Here is a 13,166-nt window from a genome sequence, read left to right on the forward strand (position 1 = left end):
GGTAGACGCACTAATAGACAACTTTCCTTTAAATTTTAATGTATTTGTGTTGTAAATGTGTAAGATTCAGAATCCGTGCTTCTCGTGGGTCGTGATCTAGGCCAACTGGATGCTACCTAGTACCTGGGTGTACAAGCTCAATAGACACGGACTAAATGTGTAAATTATAAGAAATGGAAAATCGCAAGAATATATTTGGAGGAGTCAAGTCGTTTCCCACGCTAGTCGTTTCACAGCCAACAAAGGCCCAGCGTGTGTCACAGGCTCTCTCAAAACTATGCAGTAATAAAGTTAAAGAAAATGCAGAAGGAATTAAAAATAACAATAATGATGGGTATTATTGCAAGAAAAAATATGATGCTTTGCTAGATAGAGCATTAAAGGGAGTTATACAAACTCTACCCAAATCCAAAAGACTTAAGCGGAGCGAAAAGAAACCCAAGAAACAGGATGATACTCCAGAAAAACATATAGAAACTATATCCACACCAATCGAACTAAAGGTAGTAACTAAAGAAGTGGTGTCCAAAGAAAAGATTGTGGAAGCAGAACAGGCGGTTGCACAAGTTCAAACTCTGATTGATAACTGCGTTGAGCCGGATGAAGTATTTTATGAGCCAGAGATTATATACGAGTCACCAGTGCCACGAGAAGACATAATATCTCCAAGCAGATCAGATAGACAAACCAGCATCGATTGTCAAATATGTGACAAGATAAACGAAGCAGAAAAGAACGAACCGAACACAGAGCCATGGATTCTACTGGGTCACAGTGAAGATGAACCAAATAGTCAAATAATAGACGAATATCCGGTGGATGAAATAAATATTCCAGCTGTTGAAGTCGTTGATAATCTACCGGAAGAAAGGCATGTTCAGAATGAGAATGCACCTGTTGAACCATTGCAAACTCCAGATGTTCCTAAAGAACCTGAAAAGAAACAAAAGAAGAGATCGCACAAGAACAAAAAGAAAGTACCTCGAGTTAACCTAGACAACTTTGCGGAATTCTATGTAGTAAATACAACCAATGATTGGTCATTTTTTTAAAACCTTAATGCTAGTAAAATTTAAATGGTCTACGTAAATTACGTCTAATGGCAGGGATATAGTCTTTGTTCCAAGTAATCCGTCCGGGTAAGTCCGAATATTTTTTCTCAAATCTCCAGTCTGGTGTTCTAAGTTGCAAGGTCTCTGGAAATAAATGTTGATAGAAAGTACGACATACCCTTTCTAAGAGGTTGCAATTTTAGCTCTATATCCTCTAGCTCAGCATCTATGCGTGAAAGTGTATTTATCCAGCCGACCTTGGCAAGAGATTCGCTAGTTCCCATCCTATAAATCGTTGTAAACTCATATGGATCAGCACCTCTTGACTTTGTACTGAAGTTCGTTTCTCAGTTCTTTCAGTTGGAACGCTCTAGTTTCATATTTTTCCTTCTCTTGTTGCGCTTTCAGAATTTCCTTGGCTCTTATACACTGCTGATGGATTTCTCGGCGAGTAACTACTCCTAATATTCTCTTCATCGTCAGCTTGACCTTTTTTAAACGCCCATATTTTGGTGGTTTTACTCCATGCTGAAGAGCAGCCCATCTTTCTCCTAGCAAAAGGTTCTTCTCTTTGAGGCAAGCAAAGTATAAACTGCGAAGGTCTTCAAAACTCTTTAACCGAAGCAAGTAGGAAGGCCACGCATAACCGGTCACCGAAAGCTTTTCTTTTACGCGAAAAGGCGTATTTGGATCCAAATATCCTCCTATAAAAGAGCATAAACAAATGTTTCATAGTTACCCTTCCAGAGTTCATCGATTCCGCGCCTAGGAATCGATAGGCCAATATTTTGCGATCTAAATAGTCTACAGAGGGACATTTCAAGTATGTTGTGTGTCCATTTTTACTTTTATAAAGTGTAAATCCATTCTACTGGGAGAACCGTGGGATACACACTCCATATGAACATCTAGGACATGCACAAACACATTTTGTTGTAAATAAAACGCTAATAAATAAGATATAAGAGGAGCTCATTGGTTCCCTGTCGCCATACTTGGGGAACGAACACGTCTGGAGCACTGATGATTACAAAGTTCCGAAAAAACGGATTCGTAAATCCCGGACATTAATTCTTTAAAATCATATATTATGAATAATTCATGCTCAATATAATGAATCTAACTGCTAATATTTATGTCTTTCCCATATATATAACTGTAATTCGGTATGCATGTTCGTTTTCAAAAACAAACATCCGCGCCTTAACTGATAGTTCAGAGTATAAAGATGCTGGTTTTGATGTTATGGGTGGTTAGAATGCTTGTATATGCCCTTAAAACAAACGCGTAGAAAGTATTCTTGACGATGATGTTGAAGAGATGATGATCAATAAATACAAGTCTGAGCTTGATTACGGGTGCCCTGGTTTAGGTAAATAACTTAAACCCACACAATTGATAATATCTACCTGCAGATTACCTGGGAGTTGGGTATGATTCCATTTATGCCAACTCTCTAGGAACAGATGAATCCATGTTGGACGCTGGCTACAGAGCACCAATAATTGAGTTCACATGGAGAAAAAATTCTCAAGGATATTCTCCAACACTAGGATCACTTCATCCTGTTGGTGGATGGGTTAGACCTGTATTTTCCTGCGGGAGAACATCAAAGGTTCTTTTCAGGATTTGCAATGAAATTTGTCTCTTTAGATTCACGAAATCCGCGATATGGAAGACTTCAAACAGGCCATATCAGCAAATGCAAAGTTAGATGGGGACGTGCCATTCAATGCCTTTTCTGGTTCCGCAGCTTATAAAGATGCCCTTTCGAATCTCAAGTCTAAAAAACAGAAAATATACAACAAAACTGAACAATGTATAAGGTACCAAGTAGGAATACCACTAAATCTACCGTGGTATGTTATGTATCATAAAATACCAATGTCTAGGAAGTTGATTGATTCATTCATTGAGACCATTGAACATTTACCAGTTCTGAAAAGAAGCGAAGTCAATAATTGTACTATCAACGACATGAAGACTAATTTAAAGGATAAATGCAAATCTGTAGATAAGTGGATGAAGTTTTTTGAAATGTTTGGAACACATTTTACACATCAACTCACATTAGGTAAATACTATAACCTAACAAACAATAATCAGGTGGTAAAATAACACAAAGTATAAAGTTAGATTCCTCACGTTTACAAGATTTAAAAAAACAAGGAATAGATGTAGAGCTAGCAGTGTCCAGCAGACTGGGATCTTTGGATGCAAATTTAACTGCCCAAACAAAAGATCAACGAGCTATACTTGAGGATATTGGATTCGAAAAAATGTCAATTATAGGAGGTAACATGCCAAAATTCCCTCTAACAGATGCTGAATTTGCCATTTGGGGAGATTCCGTAGCACAAAATCCAATGCCAGTTGGTATTGTTGCAAGTAGTATAAAACGACTTTTAAATACAAAATTGCATCATTCATTCGACTATGCTTTGCAACAATACGCTCTAATAAATGGCATCTCATACGAGGAATTTCAGATTATTAATGGAAACAAAGCCAGTTTTATAAATGTTCGTCTCCACTATCACAAACAATGATATCTAATACATAGGTAATGGATGGAGAAACCGTTGTATCTTGGAATACAAGAGGAACTGACATAAAATGTCCAAAGAAACACAAGGTCTTGTTTGGATTTTCCTTAATTTTTGGGAATGATGGTGGGCTTTCTGGATTAATAAAATGCAAGACTAAAGCGTTTGTTTACATGCAATTTACAAGCACAATAGGAACGGATGCACCGTACCCTATGATAAATCTATAAAGAACTCTCTTTCCTGGATGTTTTGCACACCAGGCATGCAACCAAATATTGACCAAGTAGTAGGGGTATCAAAAGGAAAAAATGTAAATCCAAAATGCTTGCATCTGAAATTTACAGAAAAACGATACAATTGTTAAATGTCCAGTCTCTACAATGGTGCAATTTGGGATAATTATAAAATCTAGTAAAGGGGAAATTATTTCTATCGATACATGCGAACCAGGTTTCTAAATTCAGATAAATATATAATAAAAATAGGGAAACCTACATGTACTACGACTATAGAAGATGATGTAGCTTCATATGTATGGATACTCTGCTATGGCAACAGGATATACCCAGGACACGTAAGAACAGATTGCACCGAATAAATTGTGCAGGTTAACATTGGGGCAAGTCTATCTTATAATAACGAATTAAAGTGTAAAAATGGTGAAGGTATAATATCAGGTAATAACGACTTGAGCTTTTATAAAATTAAATAGGTTTCATGAGCCATATGCTGGTAAATGGAGGAAAGGAAGAAATCGTGGCAAAATCGTGCGAAAAATACAGCAACAGTTGCAATCTAAAGTGTGAAAAGGATTGTAAAAAAGGTATAAATCTAATCTTGTGCCAAAGTATTGAATTAAAATAGTAATTACATCTACGTCGTAAATATTCCCCAACTAAGAGAGAATATGCATTCTGAAACATTACTTTTCGGACATCCCTTTATGAAACGTTCACAAACACTTGATTCTGACTTTTGCTTCTTGTAACAAAGGGAAACCCCTAGAGTACAAAGATTTAGTAAACTAGTTAAACCTGCAATGGAATACAAATCTGAGTCTATGGATCTATCTCCAGAGTTTGCAAGTGTTACAACATCCTGTAATATCTTTATGATGGAATATAAAAACCTTTAATCCAGGTATACGTTCGTCAACACAAACTGCCCACAGAAAGGATGATTCGTCTGTACTCTTTGAACATGTAGATTGACCTATTCCAATAATATTTATGTTTAAGACCAACCAGTATTGCATGCAGTGAATTGAACACTAGAAATCTTATCTTTTTTTGTTATTATAAATCCAGTTAATATTTTCTCTCCGTTTTCGCAAGTTATCTGTATATTTTAAATCAAGGGCAATCTGTAAATTAACCTTATCTTCACTGGAATATCCCTTTAGCTCTAGTCCTAGAGAGTTTCCACAGAGAATCCAAATCCATATTGTTCCATTCATATCACTTTCAGGAGAGCAAAAAGTTCTGAGCTTTGTTTTTACGAAAATTTTAATATACCTATTTTGCATGCAGCTGTATACTGAAATCGAGTCATTTATTGCTCTAACAATAAATCCAAAAAGAATTCTTTTTCCATTTGGGCATTTTGCAACGACTTTGTTAGAACTTTCAGCTAAATTAGTTTCTTGAACAGCGCCAGAAACCTGAGAATTACATTTAAAGGATCCAGTTTTTACCAATGATTTTAGGGTCAACACATTCCCATTCTTAAGTTCTATTTCCCAGGGAAGGACTTTACTTAGTGAAATATAAAAGTTTAGCGCTTCTCTGTAAGTCAATCTCTGCTTATTGGTCAAAAAGGTTTCTAGTGATGTTAACACAATTTTAACTGGCATTGGCGATTTTGGTATGCTTGCCTTCCACTTGAGTATGGAGTCTTCGGATATGTTTTTGCTAGGATGGATCCCACCGAGTACACTAAAATCTACTTTGCAGGACCTTGTAAAATTTTCAACTTCACGTTTATAATCATCGGAAACACCAGCTGCTATAGTACCGTCAATTCCTGAAAGGGCCGCTCCGATGGCCACATTTACATTATACCCCTTGTTTTTGAATGATTCAACAGAAGAAGACGGAACGGTCAAAAAGCGAGTCAATTTTCCACCTAAAAGATGTAAAGCATTTTTAAACTACCTAACCTAAGTGAACCTCAGTCACAACGTGGGTTCCAAACTCGTTGAAAAAATCCAACCATTTTTCTTGATCCTTACACATTTTACTTTTCTTTTCATACATATCAGTAGTACACCCTTCAAAGTCTTTAAATTCATTAGGAAGCTCTTTAACAGCTGTTTGAAATTCCTCAGTTGAGATCCTACAAATCAAAGCCTATCATTACAAGCATACCAATCCAGCGATGGAGGCATACCAGCGGCATATGTAAAGCAGTAATACGTGCTAGTATAAACTTTATTTTTCACGTTTTCACTCTCCTTGATAATGTCATTGTAATTTGTAGTAATTGCAGCAGATCCAATGTTAGGAACTTTAACCTTAACACTAACATCCGCTTCTACAATGTTTTTTAAGTCTTTGGACGAATGAACCTCTGAAATCTTTAAGAATTCACTAATTGCATGATAAACAAACATTTTCTGATTCTCCACAGGCCACTTTTGGTCTTACCCATCCTCCAATTGGCTGAAGCCAATCCAGGCTGTTTGTAACACCTACATCAGTTTGTGCCCATGAAAATTCAACAACAGGTGCTCTATAACCAAGGTCTTCTCCTTGGTCAGAATCTCCTAGGGTGTTTGCTTTCACTATGTCATATCCCGACCCAAGGTATTCTGGAAGTATTGCGTATAAAACAAGAAACCATATACCCATTCCCGTGACAATTTTATCCGTAGTAAATACAACAGAATCTTCCGAGCTTAAATTTTGAACGTCTGATGGTTACATTTTAAAATTATCGACATACCTTCGGTTTTCACGAAATTTTGATTTTCAAAAATGATGTAAAAGAAACATTGTAAATAGACGGAATATATGTAAAAGTTCAACATTTTATGTTATTTATTCATGAATACTGATTCATGTGTGTCCTATAATGTTACAGTGTACCTACAAATTTATTGGAGTCCCAAGTTGGGAAAGATGGAGTTTAATGCCGATATTCATTGTTGCCAGCTCGTTTGCAACATATCTTAGTACATATGGTATCATTACAAGTTTACACCCAACTTTACATATTCTGCATTGGGATATCTGTATTTTTCCGGTGTTAGAATTCACAGATGATATTGTCGCAGATATTATAGAGCCACATTTTGGACAGACGTATGCAAAATGCCCATCTGAACAATGCATTAATCTATCCTGCAACAGTTGCGATGTACCATGAGCTATGAGTGCATCACGTTCCATTTCACCAAAACGAATACCACCAAGATTTTTCTTTCCTTTCACTGGTTGTTTTGTTATCGTATCTATTGGTCCCGTTGCTCTTACCTGAGCCTTATCTGCAACCATATGTCTTAGCCTCTGATAAAATATGCAACCAACAAAAATATGAGCTTGTATTTCTGTACCAAGAGTCCCACAATACATGGCTTCTGTGCCATAATAATCGTACCCTGCCATCAAGAGAGTCTTACCAAAGTAGTCAACTACATCGTCATGATTAGTATCATCACCTTCATCATCACTTGCATATTTTTGACCTCTTTCATTCCATCCCTTAATTCCATTCTGATCAATCCACCTATTATTAAACTTGGATTGTTTTGGATATTTACGGAAACACGTCGCATCTTGAAATTGACCATGAACAGCAGCAGATTTCCCAGCCATACACTCAATTAGTTTCCCTACAGTCATTCTGCTAGGAAGACCATGTGGATTAAAAATAATATCCGGTACAATTCCAGATTCCAAAAATGGCATATCTTCAACAGGCCACGTCATCGATAAGATACCCTTTTGACCATGTCTACTAGCAAACTTGTCACCAACAACCGGGTTACGCACAATTCTTAACTTTATAACTACCCTAGTACATTTTATACCAGATGAACTACTTTTGTCAGCACTGGAATCGCTAAAACCAACCAGGGTAACCTGATCAATAACCCCTTCTTCATCATCATATTTCTCCAGGCGCTCAGTAATGTGGATCTCTCCATTCTGTCTCTCTCTTGCTTCTACTCTACAGAATATCATTCCCTTTTTAACTTTTTGACCAACACTTGGTAGACCATCTTTATCCAGATGCTTAATTATTAGATTTCCAGCATCGTTAATATTATTAAAATAATAGGAATGGCTATCCTTGTTAACTGCACTTGGAGGCATAGCATCTATAATCTTTGTCTTGTATATACATCCATGAAATGCACCCCGGTCTAAGGATGCTTTGTTTAAGATCATGGCATCTTCCATATCAAACCCACTATGAGCGATTACAGCAACAATAGCATTTATTCCTGTTGAATAATCGTCATAACCCATTTTGCGATACTCTTCCGTTGTAACCAGAGGCTTTTGAGGTGTTATTAGCCTATATGATTTGTTATCCGATCTATAAGTTTCACAGTGATATGGAACACCCATACTCTGTTTTAACATTTGACATTGGTACATATTTCTTGGACTCTGATTATGATTGCTGAATGGTGTAAGTGCAGCTATTACCGATAGTATTCCTGAGGGCTTAAGTTCAACAAATTCATATGAAACTGGAGCATTTTCCAAAAATTTATCAACGTTGGTATTGCATTCTTTATTTCGATGGAGAGAGAGGGTTTCAGAAATTGAGGGTGCTATGTGTGGTTTATTTACATTTTCTGATTCAAGTATGGAGTGAGAAAGTGAGAGCTCATACTCAGATACAGCTATTGTAGACCAAAGTTGTGTTATTGGTCCAATCCATTCAACATTCCCTGTTTTAACACAGCGAACAGGTCGAATCATCCTCCCCGGATATGTCATAACAGAAATGTTGGAATAGGTGGTTTTGCTATCTGGTAGGGCAATTATCTCATAGTGTTGCTTCATTCCAAAATTTCCATTTAATTTCGCTTGTCTAAGCTGGTTATACACATTCATAGAATCACTGGATGGTATTGTACATATTGGTATCCCATCTACTAGAATAGGAATATAATGCTTTTCGTCCTTGCTTGTGAAGTAATTCGTGATTAGCGTATTGCCACATAAATCCACACAATAGCCTAGATGTTTAAGACATTGCTTTACGCGTGATATAGAATCATCACATTTGGGATCCGTAACAAGAACAGCGTACTGCGATATATGGAGTAACAAGCCACAGGGTGCTCCATCTGGCGTATGCACTGGACATATAAACCCCCAGGTTTCACCAAGCAATCTTCTAACCTCTGTTGATCTCATTTTTGTAAAAATATTACCACGATGTATAGACCTAAAGTGGCTAGCGAACCTATGATAATTAATCCTGTCAGCTACGACAACAAATCCAGCGCTTTGATTAAGTTCAAAATGCGAATTTAACGCATTTCCACTAGATAAGAAGTATAAGAGCCTTTTTGATATCAAAGGGGCAATTTTATCTGTAGCATAGTTAAACAAAGCTACAGAAGACAAGAGTTGTTTTATTAGAGTACTAGAATCTTGGTTTTCTCCAAAGTCCATGAATTTCCTTTTAGATCTAGCCGAGACATCGCCTTGAAGGTAACGACCAAAGTAAGAGATTTCCGTACTGTATATCTTCTTTATTCTGGTTAATGCCAAATAAAGACTCTCTTTTAATATACACGAGTACGTTTGTCCGGGTAGCAATATTTCCTGGAACGCGAAGGAATCATAGCTCTCACTTTGGATCTCTCCACGTGAAAGTTTGATTAGTTTGTTGAACATAAACAACAATGTTTCAAACTTTTCTACATTTGTGTGCGCATGAATTATTACAAAGTATTTCAGAAAATAGACTGCACATTCTTCAAAAGTTGCACCAGGATGTAAGTATTGATTTATACGTGACCAGCATACTTTACCAAGTCTATACAGATATCTGTTTTCGGTAAAATCAATATCGGAAAGGATAGGATCACATCGTATCATGTCCAGAAAAAATTGGTGATAATATGTTGTCATCTCCTCATCTCCAATGGTATTTTGCAAAAGTTTTTGCTTCAATTCGTCATCACTCATATATGGAACCAGAGCCCTCAACAGCAGTGTTAAGGGTATCAATACAACAGAGTTTTTAATCAATACTCTGAACATGCACCGCTTATTTATGGTCAGATATAGTACATTTGTAACATAACATCCGTCGTCATGGCTAAAAAGCATTGTTAACATGGAAAATAACATACCTTTGACAGCGCATTACAATAGAGTAGTCTGTAAATAGCACATTTCTTAGGGAGTTATTTTCAGATTTGATTGCGATTGGATAGTTTGACCGTGTAATAATAACCTGTCTGATGATTTTCTCCACACCTCTGATTATAAAGTAGCCACCAGGTTCATCAATATCTTCGCCTTGTTGTACCATTTCCTCTGGCGTCAATCCACTGAGATTACAGCGTTTAGATTTGACCATAACTGGTATATGACCAACGATCAATTCCTTGGTGACAATGGACTCTGTATCGGAGAATTTAATTCCAAACGTCACGACCAAGGGCGCTTCATATGTAGTATGACTCGTTTTTGCGTGCCTAGGATACATATGCTGCTTTATTCCAATGCACTCTGACCCTGGTCTTGTAGGATAACCGATTTTCAGCGACAATACTGTTATCTTAACGTCTATAGTAGGAGTGTTTCAACTTCTATGCATAAACAAACAGTATGGCTTTTCGTTTGGGTTTAAAAAGCGACTTAAATATTCATTGTCACATGAAATGTAGACAGGTGGTATCCTTTTTACCATGTTGACCGAGTAATGATCAATGAAGGCGTTAAAGCTGTCCACGTGAGAATGAGAAATACTCATTCTATCCACGTTAAACTCCACCATTTTATAACAAAAATATTTTACACTAGAAATAAAACTGCATTCGGTTGATATGATACAAATGAAGAAAAAGCGCTATGGAATCACGTCAGATGCTCAGGTTGTTGTGCAGCGGCAAAACGGGGTAGACATGATCCATAACAAATTAGTACATATAAAGGGAATATTTGTATCATGGATTTACTGATTTATGTGGCTTTTGCCGTTCATAGCCAAGGGAGTTATGGACCGTCAGGCACTTGCCCATATAATCACCTACTCTGACCGATATAAACGCACTTTGACACACATTATACCCTATAATAACTGGAAATAATAAGGCATGGTTTATAATACCATATTCTTTTGCATAATAGACCAAATGAGAGCGTATAGGTTGATAACGCCGGTTTGCTACGCATATATCCAGATACTTTATAATATAAACAGAACATTTTTCACTAGCACGAAAATCAACTGTCTGGTTGCATATCTGAGTGTATAAAACCACCGCAAGACGTGGATCCTAGCATTGCCTTTTATGTGTGTTATACCTCTATAAATTTTACACACATTATTTAAGTAATATCCTCTAATTATAAAATTACATTATAAATGATACAGTAGACCTTGCGTTTGCTGTGTATGGTATAGACCACATCACCATAAGTGTACCATCTGCACATTAAATAGGGGCGCCAATTTACTTTACAAATTTCGAAATGGGTATATTGAGCACCGGATTGGCCTCTGATATGAGGGTTTTGCTATCTCGTCAGCATGTTCAGATATCAAAGGCGCAGATTGAATCCAGTTTCTCAAACTTTCTCAGATTAATCGAAAAGAAGGGTTCGTGTACACAAACTAGTCACAATATCCATTTAGATGGAGACCATACATTTGTCGAAACTGATAAAAATCGTTTTCTATATCAATCGGTCGACGATTTTTACGTTTTCATTATGACAACTCTGGACTCTAACGTTATTGAAGATTTGATAGTCGTAAAGACACTGGCAGAAGTTATTCAGGTATGTTTATACAAGTTGTTTTTACACACCCAAACAGAATTTGGTAAAGCCTACCATGAACGAGGAGAACATTGTAAATAATATATTTGATATTCTGTTTTATATGGATGAGTTGGTCAGCAATGGGAAAAGAGAACGCTTGACCTATGACCAGATCAAGCTGTATATAGACATGGATTCTCATGAAGAAAAGATGCACAATATGATCCAAGACAACAAGGTCAAGGAGGAAAAGGAACGCCGCAAAGAAATAGCTGCCAAATTGGAAAAGAGAAAGCAGCTAGACCATCTTTTTTTGGATGCACAAGTTCAGCCAGTGTATTCTCAGCCAGCTGCACATGTTTCTCCACAACTGGTTCATTCTCAATCCCCCGTACACACTAGCTTGTACGAACAACCAAAGATAAATCTAAGGGTATTTACAATGAGAGATATTTACTTTGTATAGGCTAACCGCGGAATTTCTTCACTTAATACATTAAGAAGTAAAGAAAAGGAAATTACAAAGATACTTGACGCTGAGGCTCCTGTAGTTGTCCAAGTTTTAGAAACCTGTAATGGAAACTTGCACCTTGATGGAGGTAACTTTATTATAACTTATATGACTTTTACAGATGTTGACGTTTTGAACATGCAAGGAGAAATCGTAGTAACGGTCTTTGAAGAAATTGCAAAGTCCGCAGCTCTGGAGGTTTGCATATCAATAATTTGCACGTTAACATTGTAGATGTCTGACAATCCAGAAATAAAGTTCCGTTACCATCCTACGGTTGATAAAAAATTGATTTCAAAATCCAAAATTGAAATGCAAAATGAGTTAAATCTTGGACAATCTTTGTCTATAGTAAAGTGGAGGTACAAACCATCTAATGAGGTATTTATTTACTTTGACACTATACCGATCTTAGGCATTTCCTCTTGCTGTTAGTTGTTGGCCGAATACCAATGCAGGGGAAACTGTTGTTACAATTGAGATAAACAACATCTCAGAAATTCATTTTCAAAGCATATCCTTTCAAATACTAAATTCAAGATTCGACGATGTAACTGTAAATTATAACGATGGCGGTGAAGTAAATAGGAATGCGGATTCTGTGAACTGGGTAATTAGCAATTTTGAGCCAAACCAGATTAGCAAATTTGAGTTTGTTACAGGAGGGGATCTTAACAACATCCTTCCCTTTACTTTGTTCGCACAAACTCCACAATCGACGTCAAACATAAAGGTTAGCGCCCTTATTAAAATATAAATTTCTTACAGATAACAAAATGTTACAATAAAAGTGGTGGAGAGGACCTTGTACACGTTGTAAAGTCCCAGACTTCATTCTCACTAACTATTGGAGAGTAGTTTATGAATTTAATAATCAGAGGCTTCGTATTTATATTATATATAGTTAAATATGTGGATCCATTTGCGCTATCTCCCAGAAGTGTTGACAGCAATCTCACTTCTGGGATTTGTGCGTCAAACTATCCCGTCACCTTAAATTATAACAAATACTACTATGAAAGGGATGGGCATAGGATAAGACTTCCCAATTTTCGTCGACAAAGAGCTAGAAAGGTCCGAATTTTGGACGAGG

The 13,166-nt window shown here is 36.8% G+C and overlaps 7 protein-coding genes across 7 annotated transcripts; 4 read left to right on the top strand and 3 right to left on the bottom strand.

The window, feature by feature from the left end:
• Positions 1-15: 15 nt before the first annotated feature.
• Positions 16-1,052, top strand: BEWA_006370 (hypothetical protein; the record flags this gene model as incomplete). The annotated part of the gene is made up of 1 exon (XM_004830837.1): positions 16-1,052. Exon 1 carries the CDS (start codon positions 174-176, stop codon positions 1,050-1,052), a length of 879 nt encoding a protein of 292 aa, XP_004830894.1. The 5' UTR covers positions 16-173.
• Positions 1,053-1,061: 9 nt separating this feature from the next.
• On the bottom strand, positions 1,062-1,911 carry BEWA_006380 (mitochondrial 39-S ribosomal protein L47 MRP-L47 domain-containing protein). Its single transcript, XM_004830838.1, has 4 exons — positions 1,792-1,911; positions 1,372-1,756; positions 1,231-1,337; positions 1,062-1,196 (listed from the first exon to the last, which is right to left on the bottom strand). The coding sequence occupies exons 1-4, from the start codon at positions 1,868-1,870 to the stop codon at positions 1,063-1,065; spliced, it is 705 nt and encodes a 234-aa protein (XP_004830895.1). The 5' UTR covers positions 1,871-1,911; the 3' UTR covers position 1,062.
• Positions 1,912-2,165: 254 nt separating this feature from the next.
• On the top strand, positions 2,166-3,828 carry BEWA_006390 (MAC/Perforin domain-containing protein; the record flags this gene model as incomplete). The annotated part of the gene is made up of 7 exons (XM_004830839.1): positions 2,166-2,304; positions 2,344-2,424; positions 2,468-2,667; positions 2,706-2,911; positions 2,945-3,126; positions 3,159-3,574; positions 3,616-3,828. The coding sequence occupies 7 exons, from the start codon at positions 2,166-2,168 to the stop codon at positions 3,826-3,828; spliced, it is 1,437 nt and encodes a 478-aa protein (XP_004830896.1).
• A 153-nt stretch (positions 3,829-3,981) lies between these two features.
• Positions 3,982-4,465, top strand: BEWA_006400 (hypothetical protein; the record flags this gene model as incomplete). The annotated part of the gene is made up of 4 exons (XM_004830840.1): positions 3,982-4,051; positions 4,087-4,175; positions 4,209-4,278; positions 4,314-4,465. 4 exons carry the CDS (start codon positions 3,982-3,984, stop codon positions 4,463-4,465), a joined length of 381 nt encoding a protein of 126 aa, XP_004830897.1.
• Positions 4,466-4,474: 9 nt separating this feature from the next.
• BEWA_006410 (MAC/Perforin domain-containing protein) lies at positions 4,475-6,629 on the bottom strand (the record flags this gene model as incomplete). Its single annotated transcript, XM_004830841.1, has 8 exons — positions 4,475-4,699; positions 4,731-4,813; positions 4,846-4,939; positions 4,977-5,725; positions 5,760-5,935; positions 5,968-6,176; positions 6,211-6,512; positions 6,545-6,629. 8 exons carry the CDS (start codon positions 6,627-6,629, stop codon positions 4,475-4,477), a joined length of 1,923 nt encoding a protein of 640 aa, XP_004830898.1.
• A 58-nt stretch (positions 6,630-6,687) lies between these two features.
• Positions 6,688-10,573, bottom strand: BEWA_006420 (DNA-directed RNA polymerase subunit beta, putative; the record flags this gene model as incomplete). The annotated part of the gene is made up of 3 exons (XM_004830842.1): positions 6,688-9,889; positions 9,924-10,362; positions 10,402-10,573. The coding sequence occupies 3 exons, from the start codon at positions 10,571-10,573 to the stop codon at positions 6,688-6,690; spliced, it is 3,813 nt and encodes a 1,270-aa protein (XP_004830899.1).
• A 656-nt stretch (positions 10,574-11,229) lies between these two features.
• On the top strand, positions 11,230-12,954 carry BEWA_006430 (coatomer delta subunit, putative). The gene is made up of 8 exons (XM_004830843.1): positions 11,230-11,398; positions 11,435-11,580; positions 11,618-11,995; positions 12,029-12,161; positions 12,195-12,271; positions 12,308-12,454; positions 12,489-12,806; positions 12,842-12,954. The coding sequence occupies exons 1-8, from the start codon at positions 11,272-11,274 to the stop codon at positions 12,929-12,931; spliced, it is 1,416 nt and encodes a 471-aa protein (XP_004830900.1). The 5' UTR covers positions 11,230-11,271; the 3' UTR covers positions 12,932-12,954.
• The last annotated feature ends 212 nt before the right edge of the window (positions 12,955-13,166 follow it).

This window comes from Theileria equi, chromosome 3, assembly GCF_000342415.1.
Source record: "Theileria equi strain WA chromosome 3, complete sequence".
In the NCBI taxonomy this organism is placed as follows: Eukaryota; Apicomplexa; class Aconoidasida; order Piroplasmida; family Theileriidae; genus Theileria; species Theileria equi.

What these genes read in the sequence shown, in the direction of transcription:
- BEWA_006380 (XM_004830838.1), bottom strand. Translation starts at nt 1,870, where the DNA reads ATGTCCCTCTGTAGACTATTTAGATCGCAAAATATTGGCCTATCGATT. An exon ending in AATCGATGAACTCTGGAAGG is followed by an intron (nt 1,757 to 1,791) that starts GTAACTATGAAA and finishes GCTCTTTTATAG; the next exon opens with GAGGATATTTGGATCCAAAT. An exon ending in ATTGCAACCTCTTAGAAAGG is followed by an intron (nt 1,197 to 1,230) that starts GTATGTCGTACT and finishes ATTTATTTCCAG; the next exon opens with AGACCTTGCAACTTAGAACA.
- BEWA_006430 (XM_004830843.1), top strand. Translation starts at nt 11,272, where the DNA reads ATGGGTATATTGAGCACCGGATTGGCCTCTGATATGAGGGTTTTGCTA. An exon ending in CAAAGTCCGCAGCTCTGGAG is followed by an intron (nt 12,272 to 12,307) that starts GTTTGCATATCA and finishes TTAACATTGTAG; the next exon opens with ATGTCTGACAATCCAGAAAT. An exon ending in GGTACAAACCATCTAATGAG is followed by an intron (nt 12,455 to 12,488) that starts GTATTTATTTAC and finishes TACCGATCTTAG; the next exon opens with GCATTTCCTCTTGCTGTTAG.